At 50.7% G+C, this 15000-nt stretch overlaps 3 protein-coding genes and 1 pseudogene across 4 annotated transcripts in view; all 4 read right to left on the bottom strand.

Moving 5' to 3' along the window:
* Nucleotides 1–566: 566 nt before the first annotated feature.
* LOC311121193 (histone H2B-like) lies at nucleotides 567–878 on the bottom strand (the record flags this gene model as incomplete). The annotated part of the gene is made up of 1 exon (XM_084195713.1): nucleotides 567–878. A coding segment is annotated over one exon (312 nt), but the record flags the coding sequence as incomplete, so codon positions are not given.
* A 768-nt stretch (nucleotides 879–1646) lies between these two features.
* On the bottom strand, nucleotides 1647–1958 carry LOC311121195 (histone H4; the record flags this gene model as incomplete). Its single annotated transcript, XM_084195715.1, has 1 exon — nucleotides 1647–1958. The coding sequence occupies one exon, from the start codon at nucleotides 1956–1958 to the stop codon at nucleotides 1647–1649; it is 312 nt and encodes a 103-aa protein (XP_084051841.1).
* Nucleotides 1959–5760: 3802 nt separating this feature from the next.
* On the bottom strand, nucleotides 5761–6310 carry LOC311121192 (histone H3.2-like; annotated as a pseudogene). The gene has a single exon. The product of its transcript is annotated as a histone H3.2-like (transcript).
* An 8266-nt stretch (nucleotides 6311–14576) lies between these two features.
* The window catches only part of LOC311121190 (histone H1-like), a gene marked incomplete at both ends in the record, with an annotated part of 624 nt that continues 200 nt past the window's right edge, over nucleotides 14577–15000 (bottom strand). The window contains one exon of the mRNA XM_084195711.1: nucleotides 14577–15000. This exon is cut by the window's right edge and continues 200 nt beyond it. Coding sequence (XP_084051837.1) covers nucleotides 14577–15000 — 424 coding nt within the window.

The following is a 15000-nucleotide window of genomic DNA, read 5'->3' as shown; positions in this document are numbered from 1 at the left end:
TTCATATTATTCACCACCTTTTTATTCTTGCCATCATCATTCTCGTTCACATCATTAGGGTATAGTCCAATGATGGAGCATCCATTCACTCCATCCGTGTCCTACCGATTCAGGAAGTCAACTCAAAATGACTATCTGCTCATTAGACGATAAAGGGAATTTATTTCCAATCAAACCCAACAGACTGCCTTTTTGATTTATTTATTTACACCCTTTGTCAAATGGTGCCATTTTACATTGCCTTCACCTGGAATAGAGCCCGACAAACATGGGTTACTATTCAGCGCGCAAAGACACCAAAAAAGGCGCGCTAAACCCCTACGCTGGAACGGGCAGGGGAAATGATACAATGTAGCCGCTCTCTGAGCCGGCGCGCGCCGCCCATTAAACAATGATACAATGTAGCCGCTCTCCGAGGCGGCGCGCGCCGCCCATTAAACAATGATACAATGTAACGCAGCCTACCTACGCATTCATTCGGTGGCGATGGAATTGCTTTTTTTACTGACAGAGTGGGTGGCTCTTAAAAGAGCCTTTGGGTTAGTAGAGCAGTCCAAATGCGCTGTTTACTTGGAGCTGGTGTACTTGGTTACGGCCTTGGTGCCCTCGGACACGGCGTGTTTGGCAAGTTCACCGGGGAGCAGCAGGCGCACCGCGGTCTGGATCTCCCTGGAGGTGATGGTAGAACGCTTGTTGTAGTGGGCCAGGCGAGAGGACTCTCCGGCGATACGCTCGAAGATGTCGTTCACGAAGGAGTTCATGATTCCCATGGCCTTGGAGGAGATGCCGGTGTCGGGGTGGACCTGCTTCAGGACTTTGTACACGTAGATGGCGTAACTCTCCTTCCTGGACTTTCTGCGCTTCTTGCCGCCCTTCCCTGCGGTCTTGGTGACGGCTTTCTTGGAGCCCTTCTTGGGCGCTGACTTTGCTGGCTCGGGCATGATGATGTCTCGTTGCTTCTCAGAAACGAATGAGGGGGTGAAGGGCGCTTACCCGTCTTATGAAGAGGAAGCTAAGCAAAGTCAGCGGCCGTAGACACTCCCCTGCTTGCTTGCTTGCTCCCTCCCTCCCTCCCTCCCTCCCTCCCTCCCTCCCTCCCTCCCTCCCTCCCTCCCTCCCTCCCTCCCTCCTCTCTATAGCCTATGCTCTGTGACCGATGGGGAATTGTGTGTTTCAAAAGGGGGGCTTTAATAGGTGTCCAAATGGCACGATTGTTGTGCCAAATAATGCTGGTGATAGAATTGCCCACTTTGGCACCGTCAGACATAGGGCTCCCATTTTGGACTGTGTGTGTGTGTGTGTGCGCGCTGTCCCCCTCTTTTCGAGCCACGTCTACCGACTCGTGGTGGCTTTATGTTGTCCAAATTCCACTATTGCTTGACCCAAAATAATAACGTTCTTACACTTTGCCACTGTCAGATATAGGCCTCCCTCTGTGCGCTAAAAGTGGACGGGACATTAGAATCCTCTAATTAATACTCCCTGTCCACTCGAAGTGGCTCATACTTTCTTACTAAATTGCATACTAAACATTTGTTGTTATATATAACACTACATGGAATGGGCCCATTTTAAGCGGATGTGGGTGGCTCTTAAAAGAGCCTTTGGGTTCGAGTCGGGGTGTTGAGGTTCCGAAGAGAGTGGGTTTAACCGCCGAAACCGTACAGGGTGCGTCCCTGACGTTTCAGAGCGTAGACCACGTCCATGGCGGTAACGGTCTTCCTCTTGGCGTGCTCGGTGTAGGTGACTGCGTCACGGATCACGTTCTCCAGGAACACCTTCAGGACACCGCGGGTCTCCTCGTAGATCAGACCGGAAATACGCTTCACGCCGCCGCGGCGAGCCAGACGGCGGATAGCGGGTTTGGTGATTCCCTGGATGTTATCGCGGAGAACTTTGCGGTGACGCTTGGCGCCTCCTTTTCCGAGTCCCTTGCCGCCTTTGCCTCTTCCGGACATGGTGTGTTCGCTAGTTGAGTTCAAGTGAATGAATGATTTCAGCGCCGGTGCGCGGTGCGCTATTATCTGCGTTTGGTCGACCTGATTGAGGCCGGCGGCACAGAAAGCGCGCCTCTGTTATATGTTCGGAGGCGTTGCAAAGGGGAGGGCGCTCGTTCTAGGGGACTAGGGAGGAGCGATTTCAAAGATGACGTGAAAGCAACTAACGTGCGCGGGAAACATACTCAAATACTGATATAGGCTATGTGGAACACAAGGCCAAACTGTGACAACTGGGAGATCAGCTAGTACACTGTGTCCCTCTCCTCATATTGTTGTTGTTGTTGTTGTTGTTGTTGTTGTTGTTGCACCTGATTCTACTCATTGAGGACTTGGTAATTTAGGTGACAGGTTGTTCAATCAGCTGTGGCTGTCCAGGCCTACAAGAAAAATGGGTCCTGTTGGGGGTAGCCTACTCTACCGCTGGAGTTGGGAAACACTGAAATGGAAGGGGGACACGCAGTGAGCAAAACTCCTAACCACATAAAAACACAGACACTTGAGATCATTAAGAGCTATAAGGAGTCCATCAACTACCTGGTCAGTCAAGTCATATAGGGGGGGATTTCATGGCCACCTGCTGGAGCAGAAGTCATGTTTGCCAACACTGGCCTTAAAATCATTAAATTTAGGAGCTATAAGGAGTCCATCAACTAACTGGTCAGTCAAGTCATATAGGGAGGGATGTCATGGCCACCTGCTGGAGCACAAGTAATGTTTGCCAACACTGGCCTTAAAATCATTAGGAGCTATAAGGAATAAATCAACTCATCATTCAAGTCATATAGGGAGGGATCTTAGCACCACCTGCTGGATCAGAAGTACCCTTCACCGTAGGCACAAGAGAGCCATCATCTCTCAACCGGTGCAATTTCCATAAGTATGTGGTAATAAAACAAACAACGACAGCTCCTCATATAGGCAGTGGTTTCACACATTTTTCTCCAAGATGTTCAAACGTTCATAGATGACCAGCAGGGTCAAATAATAAGCACAGTGGTTGTAGAGGTTGCAACAGGTCAGTCAGGTAGCTTAGTGGTTAAGAGCATTGTGCCAGTAACCGAAAGGTCGCTGGTTCTAATCCCCGAGCCGACTAGGTGAAAAATCTGTCGATGTGCCCTTGAGCAAGGCACTTAACCCTATTTGCTCCTGTAAGTCGCTCTGGATAAGAGCGTCTGCTAAATGACCAATTATTTATTTATATTTATTTATTACATCAGGAGTAAATGTCACTTGTTGTTAGTGTTGTAGTTCCTATTTCTACGGTGTTGCCTACCTGCAGCAATCATGATTTACCTGCAGTGTTGATTGCAATTACGTAATTTGTCAACTCATAATAACAGATGTTTTGCAAACCGTTGATGTTTAAATAAATGGATTCCCGGTGTCCGGATACCTTTTCTCTTAAGGGATGTGATTGAGTGAATCCAAAGTAAGTTGGTCTAAATACATAATAGGATGAATCATTCAGGTAAAATAACACAATGTCTATTTGAGTCGAATCAACGTAATATAATCCTTTTTACGTCTCTATCATCTTTACTCAATGTATTGGACCACATCAACTCAACTTACTCAAGCTTATCTACTCATAAAAACAAGCAAAAAGATCTACTCAACAATATGACGTGTGCTTTTGTTGACTGTAATAGCTTGAGTACATTCCACAAAGTCATTTTTTACAGTGTATCTAAAGACACGTTTGTTGTGGTGATGCACTTTTTCTTTGACGTTGAACTTGCATTGAACAGACAAATCCATTTCGTTACAACCCTTTTGTAGTATGACTTAGGAATATTTGTTGATGATCCTAATGTCTATGCGTGAATAGTGATTGGTTGTTGGTGAAATATTGCTGAGAACCCATCATTTCCTGGCCTTTTTTCACTATTGAGCTATTTTGAAACATTTGTTTTGCTATTGGATTCATAATGGTGACCTGGGACAAGTAATTAGTGAAACCAGAGTTCAGCAGTTGCCATTAAAGCGATCGAACCAAGTCATCCTAATAGGCTAGTATTAGCCTAAAGCAGGGTTTCCCAAACTCGGGCCACATTTTGGGAGTTTTTGCCCTAGCACTACACAGCTGATTCAAATAATCAACTCATCATCATCAAGCTGGGAGTATTAGAATCAGTTGTGGAGTGCTAGGGCAAAACGCAAAACGCGCACCCCTTGTGGACCCCAGGACCGCGTTTGGGAAACGCTGGCCTAAAGAGCAAATGCTGAAAGGGACTCACCATGAGGTGCAGTACCCACATTTAACCACAAGATGGCCTCCGTGCTCCATTGTAAAGTTTGGGCCTCTGCATGAGTCTCTCAGCAGCACTGCAACATGGGACTTTCAAAGTAAGTTGGCATGCAATGTTTTTTCTGGACTGCATGCAAGGCTATTATTACACACAACTAATAGTGTCAATTATTCATCTGAACACAATTCTTGTTACTATTCGGCCTATATTATCACTCGTTTCTTTTTCCCCTCCTTTGTAAAGCATTTTACTGTGTTACTATATAGTTCAAAGGAAGTGGATGATGCCAGATGGTTGTGTATATACACACACACAAACATTGAAGCTAGACTTCAGGCAACTAAAAAGGTGCAATACGTAGCTTTTAGACGTGTTAGTGAACAACATACATGGTGGCTAATGTAGAGGTGCGTGTATACATGGAACAATTGTGCCTTTTTGATGGAAATATGGAGGTGGCTCTTAAAAGAGCCTTTGGGGGATATTCGAGTTAATAATAAATAATAATATGCCATTTAGCAGACGCTTTTATCCAAAGCGACTTACAGTCATGCGTGCATACATTTTTTTTGTGTATAGGTGGTCCCGGGGATCGAACCCACTACCTTGGCGTTACAAGCGCCGTGCTCTACCAGCTGAGCTACAGAGGACCACTACCTACGCTACAAGCTTATCCTTACGATTACGGGAAAACATAAATGTGACCAGTACCACTGTGTTGTTCTACCTCTAGAAAACAAAGCGAGTAAAAAAAGATATATAAAAAGGACACAAATCTACACCCAGTACAGCAGCAGTAACACCATGGTGCGTTGTTTTTGTGACATTATACCTTAACAGTGCATTGACCCTTTTGAGCTAAACAACAACCCCAAAACTAAACGTAACAACCGGAAACTGTCCTAAACAAACACCATAACAACCAGAGGTGAGTTAGGGGGAGGTTTGACGTGGCTCCTGGGTTAGAAGACGCCCTTAAGGCGTCAGCATGCTTAACTTTGGCTGGCGCTTAGCCGAACTCGGCTAGCCGAAACGAACAAGTGTGCTTGCATAATCCCTTAAAAGACCTTCGTTTAATTTCTTTTTTGAAAAAGCGTCAATAGTACTGATTGTTCATTTTGAGACGCCGTAGCGTCAAAATGTCAGAATTGTGTTTCTCTTCTGTGCGCAGCTGAGCTCACAGCGCCACCCCTGGCCATGGAAGGGATAACAGGCTGGATCATAGAGCTACTCGTGGCATTAGTGAGGGAGTGAGTGTGCAAGAAGAGAAGAGGGGCTCAGTGAAGGGAGGTAAAGTCCTTTCTCCCTCTGCTCAGAGGACTGTTAGGGGCTACGCAGGGGAGGAAGAGGATAGAGAGAAGAAAGGATGCAGCGTGACTATTTCTCCTCGTAGTCCTGAGATGGAGACTCCTGCTTGTTCTTCTTACTGCGAGGAGCCTCTTCCTCCGGATCCTGAGTGGCTTTGCGGCTGTCTGAGGTGTCCTTTTCTCCCGAGTTCAGGTCATCCTCATTTATGCGCGCTCTCCGCGAATACGGCGGGCCAGCTGGATGTCCTTGGGCATGATGGTCACCCGCTTGGCGTGGATGGCGCACAGGTTGGTGTCCTCGAACAGGCCGACCAGGTAAGCCTCGCTAGCCTCCTGTAGGGCCATCACGGCGGAGCTCTGGAAGCGCAGGTCGGTCTTGAAGTCCTGGGCGATTTCTCGCACCAGGCGCTGGAAGGGCAGCTTGCGGATGAGTAGCTCAGTGGACTTCTGGTAACGACGGATCTCTCTCAGAGCCACGGTGCCGGGCCTGTAACGGTGAGGCTTCTTCACACCGCCGGTGGCCGGGGCACTCTTGCGAGCAGCCTTAGTGGCGAGCTGCTTCCTGGGGGCTTTGCCACCGGTGGATTTGCGAGCGGTTTGCTTGGTTCTGGCCATGGCGCTGCTCTGACAGTCGGGAGTATAGCCTCGAAATGCCTATGTGAAGTTTATAAAGCCGGCAGTGGCGCCTGCTGATTGGACACCATCTCCCCACCACCCCGATTGGCCCGTTTCGCAGGCCTCCTCCGTTGGCCATTGGACGGGAGGCCCGGCCTCTCCAAAACTCAAACTCCCGGTGCGCGCGCAATAGGACGCCGCCGGCCCTTTACGCGCAATAATAGTCGCCAAAGTCAAGAGTGACAGCTTATAGGCACGTATCATCTAATGCTAGCCTGCTATGGCAAATGAGGCCAAGTAGGTGTTGTTGTTCATGCAAGGCCTCATGTGGGCACAGAATGTCGAAATAGTTGTGTATACACCCACTCAATGTATTGCGGTCATAGAAAGGTACTTTGCGCTTTTGGAGAGCTAGGTGGTTGGCTCTTAAAAGAGCCTTTGGGGGTTGAGTAGTCAAGTTGAAGTCGCAGTAGCGAATTTACTTGGCTTTGACTGCCTTCTCGGTCTTCTTGGGGAGTAGGACTGCCTGGATGTTGGGCAGCACACCACCCTGAGCGATGGTCACACCGCCGAGCAGTTCTATATCGTGGAGCTCCGCCCCATAGGGGAGCTATGCTCCTAGTGGTTTACCCTCTGCCCTAAGGCAGATGCAGCCTGAAGCAAAATTATGCACACACCTACAGCCAATAGGAGTACAGGTGTCCCTATATAAGGAACCCCGTTCCCTCAATCTGCCTCCCATTATCTTCAGCGACTGGACTAGAATTGAAGAAGCCATAGAAGACTCAGGAAGATCTCGTCGTTGATATCCAGCCATCAACGTCTTCCTACAATGAGCACACCTAGCTTATCCAAGGTAAGCATTTAACAAAAGCTCTTTTCAGAGCTCAATGTCGCTGTTCCCCTTGGCGGCTGTCGACCCCCCCCGACACTGTTTCGTGGGTTGAGAGGCACAGCACGCCAGGGACAGCTTCATCAATCCCCCACTATGCGCCAGCTGCGCCCTCCTTTTTTGAAGGAGTGGAAGCAGCATTGGGCATTTTTAGGGAGGATATTCCTCTTGAGGATGTGCTATCAGTGTTAGTCTCAGCTGAGGCATCATCTGAGGGCACTGACTCAGGAGATGACAGGGCTATTGGGGAAGAAATGAATATTCTATTGGAACAATTCATTACACTGACCCAGATGTTTAACACCCCTTTTCCTTCGGGAAATTGTGAGGTCATTACATCCCTGGATGATGACGCCACAGCCTCTCTGTGCCTGAATTCTCAGGTCTCATTGAGTGGGCTGCTAAACAGCGGGAGATTAAGCTGCCCCCCATTCCCTCCAACCCGGAAGTGGATATGAGGAAGGGCGGCCGTTACTCTCGCTACAGCTTGGCGTCAGACGGCGGCCTCCAGCAGCAAGGGAGCGGGCCTCGCCCCCCCCCTGCAGCGCCAGAGGTGCCGGCGAGAGAGGTCATTAAAGCGTCATCCTGGCATCACCCGAAGGGCGGCCAGAAGAGACGCCGTTTATGACAGGCGAGGGGGAGAGAACGGAAGACGGCACAGCGCCTGCTGTGACCGAGCCCACTGTCCCCCCCCACTCTACCGTTGAGTGTATGGAGGAGAATGTTTTTTGTTGATGTGTGTAATAAAGAGTTGTCTCTACTTGACACTGTCAAGAAAGAGCCCCCTTTTCCATAATACATCCGAGAGCGTTCGACCTTCCTCACTCTCGCTCTCTCTCTTACCACTATGAGTGCAGCTCAGCCCACCATGGTGCGTTGCTGAATGCACACATAAGGCAGGTATATAAAAGGTATTAAGTGTACCTTATAGGACCTCACTTTACAGACTCCTAGGAGTGCCGTAGTGAGTGTCTCACATAGCAGGCTGCAGTCTCAGCCAGATAATGGCATGATGACGCGACCGCTATCCGGGACGGCGCTCTGTCTCAGGCTAACGCCTCAGTCAGTGCAGTTCAGACCCGTGCTGCGTTCACGGAGGGCCTGATTACTACGGTTACGGGCGTAACCACGTATCGGCGCCCCCGTTTCTCTCAGAACGCGCTGATAATAACCACATTGGGGGTGGCGCACTATCACAGACTAAGGTCTCTGTTAGTACGACCCAGACCCATGCTGCGTTCAAGAAGGGCCCGATTACCACGGTCACGAAGGTGCCCAGTGTATCGGCGCCCCCACCTTTTCCTGAACGCGCCCAGGCTCACCACACTGAGTGTAGTTCAGCCCACCAGGGGTGCAGAGCTGAACGCACACAGGAGGTGAAAGGAGGAATAATACCTAGACGCCGTCTTGGTTTATCTCAAAGAGAACTCACATTACAGACTCCAAGGAGTACTGTAGTGAGTGCCTCTCATAGCAGGCTGCAGTCTCAGTCAGGAGACATGATGACGCAGCCGCTAGTTGGGGATGGCGCACTATCGCAGACTAAGGTCTCGGTTAGTGCGATTCAGACCCATGCTGCGTTCACGGAGGGCCCGATTACCACGGTGACGAAGTTTCCCAGTGTATCGGCGCCCCCACTTCTTTCTGAACGCGCTAATACTCACCACACTGAGCGTAGTTCAGCCCACCAGAGGTGCAGAGCTGAACGCACACAGGAGGTGAAGGGAGGAAAGATACCAAGACACCGTCTTGGCTTATCTCAGGATACCTCACATTCAGCAGGCAGCTGTCTCTGTCCCAATGTGACATGAAGACGCAGCCGCTAGCCGGGAATGACGCCTTGCTGCAGGCTAATGCCTCAGTCAGCGCAGATCAGACCCGTGCGACGTTCACGGAGAGCGGGAATACCAGGGTTACAGGTATAACCAAGGTATGGACGCCTCCGAATTATTCTGAACGTGTCAATGCCCATGGCTATGAGCGCAGCTCACCACATATTGAGTGTGTCGTTGAACAGTCGCCTAAGACCAGTAAAGAGGCATTGTGGCACCACCGTGTGGTGTCAGTCAGAGATCACACCTTTCAGATTCTATTGAATTCTGTAAAGGATGAGTCTCATGTTAAGCGGCAGTCTCAGTCAGACAATGACATGATGACGCAATCGCTTTCCGGGCAGAGCGCTCTGTCTCAGGCCAGTACCTCAGACAGCGCAGTTCAGACCCGTGCTGCGTTCCTGGAGGGCAAGATTACTGGAGTTACGGTCGTAACCAACGTATCAAAGCCCCCGACTCACCCAGAACGAGCTGACGTATCCTCTCCCTTTCAAGGGGGGCCCGACTTGGGCTATTCCACCAACCCAGTGCTGGGGAATAGCGGCGGCGAGGGCCATAGAGGAATACAGGTCCTTCCTACTGGACGCACCACAGCTTCGTGCGCACCCGCTGTCTCTGCATTGCTGGCAGTGGCGTCGAAGCTGTACCCTCTCACGCTGGCTAGAACAGACGTTAGAGAAGGGTTATGCCCTCCAATTCCATCGGACCCCACCCCCGTTCAAGGGAGTGGTGGAAACGGTGATGAAAACGCCAGACAAAGTAGCCGCTCTGAGATCAGAGATTACGGAACTTTTGGCGAAGGAGGCGGTCACAGTAGTTCCCCGAGAGCAAAGGAACAAGGGGCTTTACTCGCCCTATTTCCTAGTGCCAAAAAAGACGGGGGGAGTGAGGCCGATTTTGGATTTACGCATTCTCAACGAGAGCATAACCAAACGGCCCTTCCGAATGCTGACGACAAAACGCCTACTGGAATGTGTTCAGAAGGGAGATTTTTGTACAAGCATAGACCTAAAGGACGCGTACTTTCATGTGCCGATACAATCGCGCCACAGAAAGTTTCTGCGGTTCGCCTTTCAAGGGGTGGCGTACGAGTTCACGAGGATGCCGTTTGGGTACGCCCTGGCACCTCGAACGTTTTCCAAATGTGTGGAGGCGGCATTGGAACCGCTGCGTCGTCAAGGGATAAGGCTATTAGCCTACCTAGACGACCTGCTGATTCTCGCCCCGTCAGCAGAGCTGGCGTTCACACACACGACACAGACAGTGATTCATCTCACGCGTCTGGGGTTTGCTGTGAATTGGAAAAAGAGCGCACCCTGGCCCAGTCATCAGATTGTCTACCTGGGACTACAGCTAGACACTGTAATGATGAGGGCGCGAATTTCGGACCCTCGAAGGGCAGCATTGTTACTAGCCCTGAGGAAGTGTCGTCCGAATCACACAGTAACGGCGCTATCGATCATGTCACTTTTGGGTCTCATGTCGGCAGCCCACTCTGTGGTCCCGCTAGGGCTTCTGCACATGCGCAAAGCACAGCGGTGGTTCGCCCAACTAAGACTAGACCCAGTGCGTCAACGTCATCGGTTGGTGGTGGTTCCTCTCTCGCTAAGAGCAGACCTGGACTATTGGCGGAACCCGTGCGTTCTCACGCACGGAGTCCCGATGGGCAAGGTGTCATCCTACATTCCAGTGTTTACAGATGCCTCTCTGACTGGATGGGGAGGGACATGTCAGTCTCAAGCGATAGGAGGTGCATGGCCTCAATCAGGTCGTCACATCAACCTCCTAGAGTTGGAAACGGTGCGACTGGTCTTGACCCACTTCGCGTCTACCCTTCGGGGTCGCGATGTGTTGGTCTGGTCAGACAACCGAACCACAGTAGCTCACATAAACCGCCAGGGAGGGGTCAGGTCTCCTGCCCTTCATCGGGCGGCAGTGGAATTGTGGCTGTGGGCTCACAAGCACCTTCGCTCGTTGAGAGCAGCACACATTCCGGGCTACTTGAACGTAGGGGCAGACCTCATGTCAAGAGGGGGTCCTCGAGACGACGAGTGGTGTCTGCACCCGGACATTGTTCTACAGATTTGGGAACAATTCGGGAGAGCCGAGGTGGACCTGTTCGCGTCACGTGTGAACGCGCAGTGTCCCCTATGGTTCTCTCTGAGAAACCAGGACGAACCGCCATTGGGAAGAGACGCATTCGCGCACTACCTGTGGCCGAAAGTTCTCCTGTATGCATTCCCTCCGCTGTCTTGCATTCTCCCACTGCTAGCCAGGGTGAGGTCAGAGGAGCTGTCAGTGATACTGATAGCGCCCGATCGCCCGGGGGCTCCGTGGTTTGCAGAGATGAGTCAGATGTTGATTGCGCCACCCTGGCCAATTCCACATCAACGAGACGCGTTGACTCAGGCGGGAGGCTCGATAGGGCAATGGCCCATAATCGGCCAACCACTGAAGGCTTGGTTCCTGAATGGGACAGGTTAAAGCGCCGTGGGTTGTCTGATGCAGTGATCAGAACAATACAGGGCGCAAGAGCCGGTTCCACTTCTAGGGTGTATACCAGCAGATGGAACGTTTTCTCACGATGGTGTGATACACAGGACGTGGACCCCATGAGCTGTCAGGTAGAGAGTGTGCTCTCATTCCTACAGTCTATGTTTGATAAGCAGAAATCGCCCTCCACTATTCGAGTGTTTGCAGCGGCAATTTCAGCTGGTCATGAAGGTTTTAACGGAAAAAGTGTTTTCAGTCACCCTTTAGTGAAACGTTTCCTATTGGGAACGCAACGGCTTAGGCCAAGACCTAGAGCTACGCTGCCCAAGTGGGATTTGGCATTGGTTCTCGAAGCGCTATGTAAGTCGCCGTTCGAGCCATTGAATCAAATACCCCTCAAGATGCTGTCTATCAAGACGGCGCTGTTGCTCACCTTGACTACTGCTAAACGAGTCAGCGATTTGTGTGCACTGTCGACGAGACCCGACTGCCTTGCCATTAATGGCGATTTGAGCAGAGCGGTGTTACGTCCTAACCCGGCATTTGTGCCGAAGGTTATTAACAGTGCATATAGATCGCAGATCGTGGAATTGTGGGCTTTTCATCCCCCTCCCCATGGGGAGAGGAGTGAGGAAAAGCTTCACTGTCTGTGCCCAGTACGCGCTTTGGCGTGTTACGTTAGGCGCACAGCGGCGGTTAGGTCATCGCCTCAGCTGTTTGTGTGTCACGGTGCGGCTGCATTGGGTAGACCACTTTCAAAACAGCGTTTGTCTCATTGGCTTTGTGAAGGCATTGAGACGGCGTACGAGGCGGCGGGGCAACAACCGCCTCAGGGTATTAGAGCGCACTCCACTCGTGGAGTAGCAGCTTCTACTGCTCTTTTCAGAGGAACAGAGGTAGAGGATATTTGTAGAGCAGCGTCATGGTCGACACCGTCTCCTTTTATCCGTTTCTATCTGTTGGATATGTCTTCTAACTCTTTGGCTCGGTCTGTACTCAGCGTGGCTGAAGGGAGATCATGAGCAGAATAGAGAAAGAAAGCAGGATTGTGAATAAGTTCATAAGTCCGCTTTTATTAGAAGTAACATATTATGGACATGTTTTCTAACTCTTTTGTTCGATCGAATTTCAGCAGAGCTGAAAGGCGTTCTTGAGCTAGAAAAGGAGGACAGAGCAGGACCTTGGACAGGTTCCAATCAGGTCCGCTCTGGTTAGGAAGACTTATGTCAAGAATAAGCCTTTTAAACTCCAATCTCGATTGCACTCAGCACAGCTGAAGGGGAATCTTGAGGTAGAGGAGGGAGAAGCAGGATGATAGACTGGTCTCTATCAGGTCCGCTTCGGATGAAGAGCATATTCTGTGGCATGTCTCCTGGCTGACAGTGTCAGCATATAGAAACATGTATTGAGTGGACAGAATGTGAGGTCATCTATCTGAGGTTCAGTTTAGTATGACTGGTATATTTTGTTCCATAGAATATTGAGGCACGGCTATCTGCTAGTCAGATTAGCACGGCGTCTATTCTATTGATCTGCCCAATAGCCATTGACATTGTCATTGAGCTAGATGGGGCGGGTCTATAACCGATGACGCGGTATATTGTGACGCCCTGATGGGTTTTTAGTCGCAGTACTGCGGGAATTGGTTGCAGCCATTGCTGGGCTTGACCTTTTCATTTTTTAATGGGAAGTGTTAGGCTCGGCAGGGAGTACATTTTGGAGCGTTTCGCTCCGCCTTAAACCACTAGGAGCATAGCTCCCCTATGGGGCGGAGCTCCACGATATAGAACGATTAGTTACCGGAGTGTAACTCCAGTTCTATGAGTGGAGCGGAGCCCCATAGGACTTAAGGCCCTACCGACCCTCTCTAGTCTCGCTGAAGATAATATCTCGGGAGGCAGATTGAGGGAACGGGGTTCCTTATATAGGGACACCTGTACTCCTATTGGCTGTAGGTGTGTGCATAATTTTGCTTCAGGCTGCATCTGCCTTAGGGCAGAGGGTAAACCACTAGGAGCATAGCTCCCCTATGGGGCTCCGCTCCACTCATAGAACTGGAGTTACACTCCGGTAACTAATCGTTTGTTCAGCTCCTCGTCGTTACGGACGGCCAGTTGCAGGTGACGGGGGATGATACGAGTCTTCTTGTTGTCACGGGCAGCGTTGCCGGCCAACTCCAGGATCTCAGCAGTCAGGTACTCGAGTACGGCGGCCAGGTAGACTGGTGCGCCAGCGCCCACACGCTCGGCGTAGTTGCCTTTGCGCAGCAGCCTGTGCACACGGCCCACGGGGAACTGGAGGCCAGCACGGGATGAACGGGTCTTTGCCTTCGCCCTGGCCTTGCCTCCGGTTTTGCCTCTTCCGCTCATATTGGTAGCTTGAGAAAGTCACAGAAAGTCTGAATGAGCCGCTCGCCACTTCGAGAGCCGTACATATACCTCGCCACAAGAGGCAACGATTGGCCACCGGGCCGGTGTGGCCTTATCCAATTGGAGCGAGGGACAGACAGATGGACAGACAGACAGCCCTAAGCCGGTTCCCACCCACAGGCAGCGAGTGAGAGGCTACTTTGTTTCCCTCCGACTTTGTTACTTTGTGTCATTTCGCGTGAGCGCCAAAATGTCCGAAATGACATCCACACATTATTTCTCTCCAAATGGGAAACAAACAGCTGGTGAGGGTGCACTCTTGAGTTTGAAATCGAAGCCACTATAGTATTGTTATTGTTATTACATGGCACTTGTAACACATCACAGCAGCCTGCCTCTGAACGGGAATAGCCCAGTGGCTCATATATAAAAATGGCTGTTGAGGGTGCACTCGTGAGTTTCAATTCGAAGCCACTATAGTATTGTTATTGTTATTACATGGCACTTGTAACACATCACAGCAGCCTGCCTCTGAACGGGAATAGCCCAGTGGCTCATATATAAAAATGGCTGGTGAGGGTGCACTCGTGAGGTCGAATTTCTGAGCCATTTTGGCCCTCTATTATATGCCTCTCCCTTCGCACACACCCAGAGTGGGACAATGTTGTGTGCGTAAAAGTAGCCTAGTGTGCGTAATTTCTTTTCCACGACAGGTAGTACATGGAAATCAATGCGCTTTCTATGGAAAGAGGTGGGTGGCTCTTAAAAGAGCCTTTTGTGGTACAACATGTATCGAGTAGAACACTGTTTGTAATAGGTTTACTTCTTCTTGGGGGCTGCCTTCTTGGCCTTGGCTGCCTTGGGCTTGGCGGCTTTGGGCTTGGCTGCCTTTGTAGCCTTCTTGGGGCTCTTGGCTGCCTTCTTGGCCGCTGCGGCGGGCTTCTTCACCTTCTTGGGGCTCTTGGCGGCCTTTTTGGGTGTAGCGGGCTTCTTGGCCTTCTTGGGGGACTTCTTTGCGGCGACGGCCTTCTTGGCTGCTACCTTCTTGGGCTTCTTCGCCGCGGCGGGCTTCTTGGCGGCCACCTTCTTTACTTTGGGGACTGCGGCTTTCTTGGCGGGCTTCTTCGCCTCGACGGCTTTCTTGTTGAGCTTGAAGGAGCCGGATGCACCGGTGCCCTTGGTCTGGACCAGGGTACCCTTGGTGACGAGGCTCTTGACTGCGATCTTGACGCGGGAGTTGTTC

This window comes from Coregonus lavaretus (genome assembly GCF_964263955.1).
Source record: "Coregonus lavaretus genome assembly, contig: HAP1_SCAFFOLD_5882, whole genome shotgun sequence".
In the NCBI taxonomy this organism is placed as follows: Eukaryota; Metazoa; Chordata; class Actinopteri; order Salmoniformes; family Salmonidae; genus Coregonus; species Coregonus lavaretus.
Note: the sequence above shows the minus strand (reverse complement) of the source record. Positions and strands in the feature narration are given on the sequence as shown.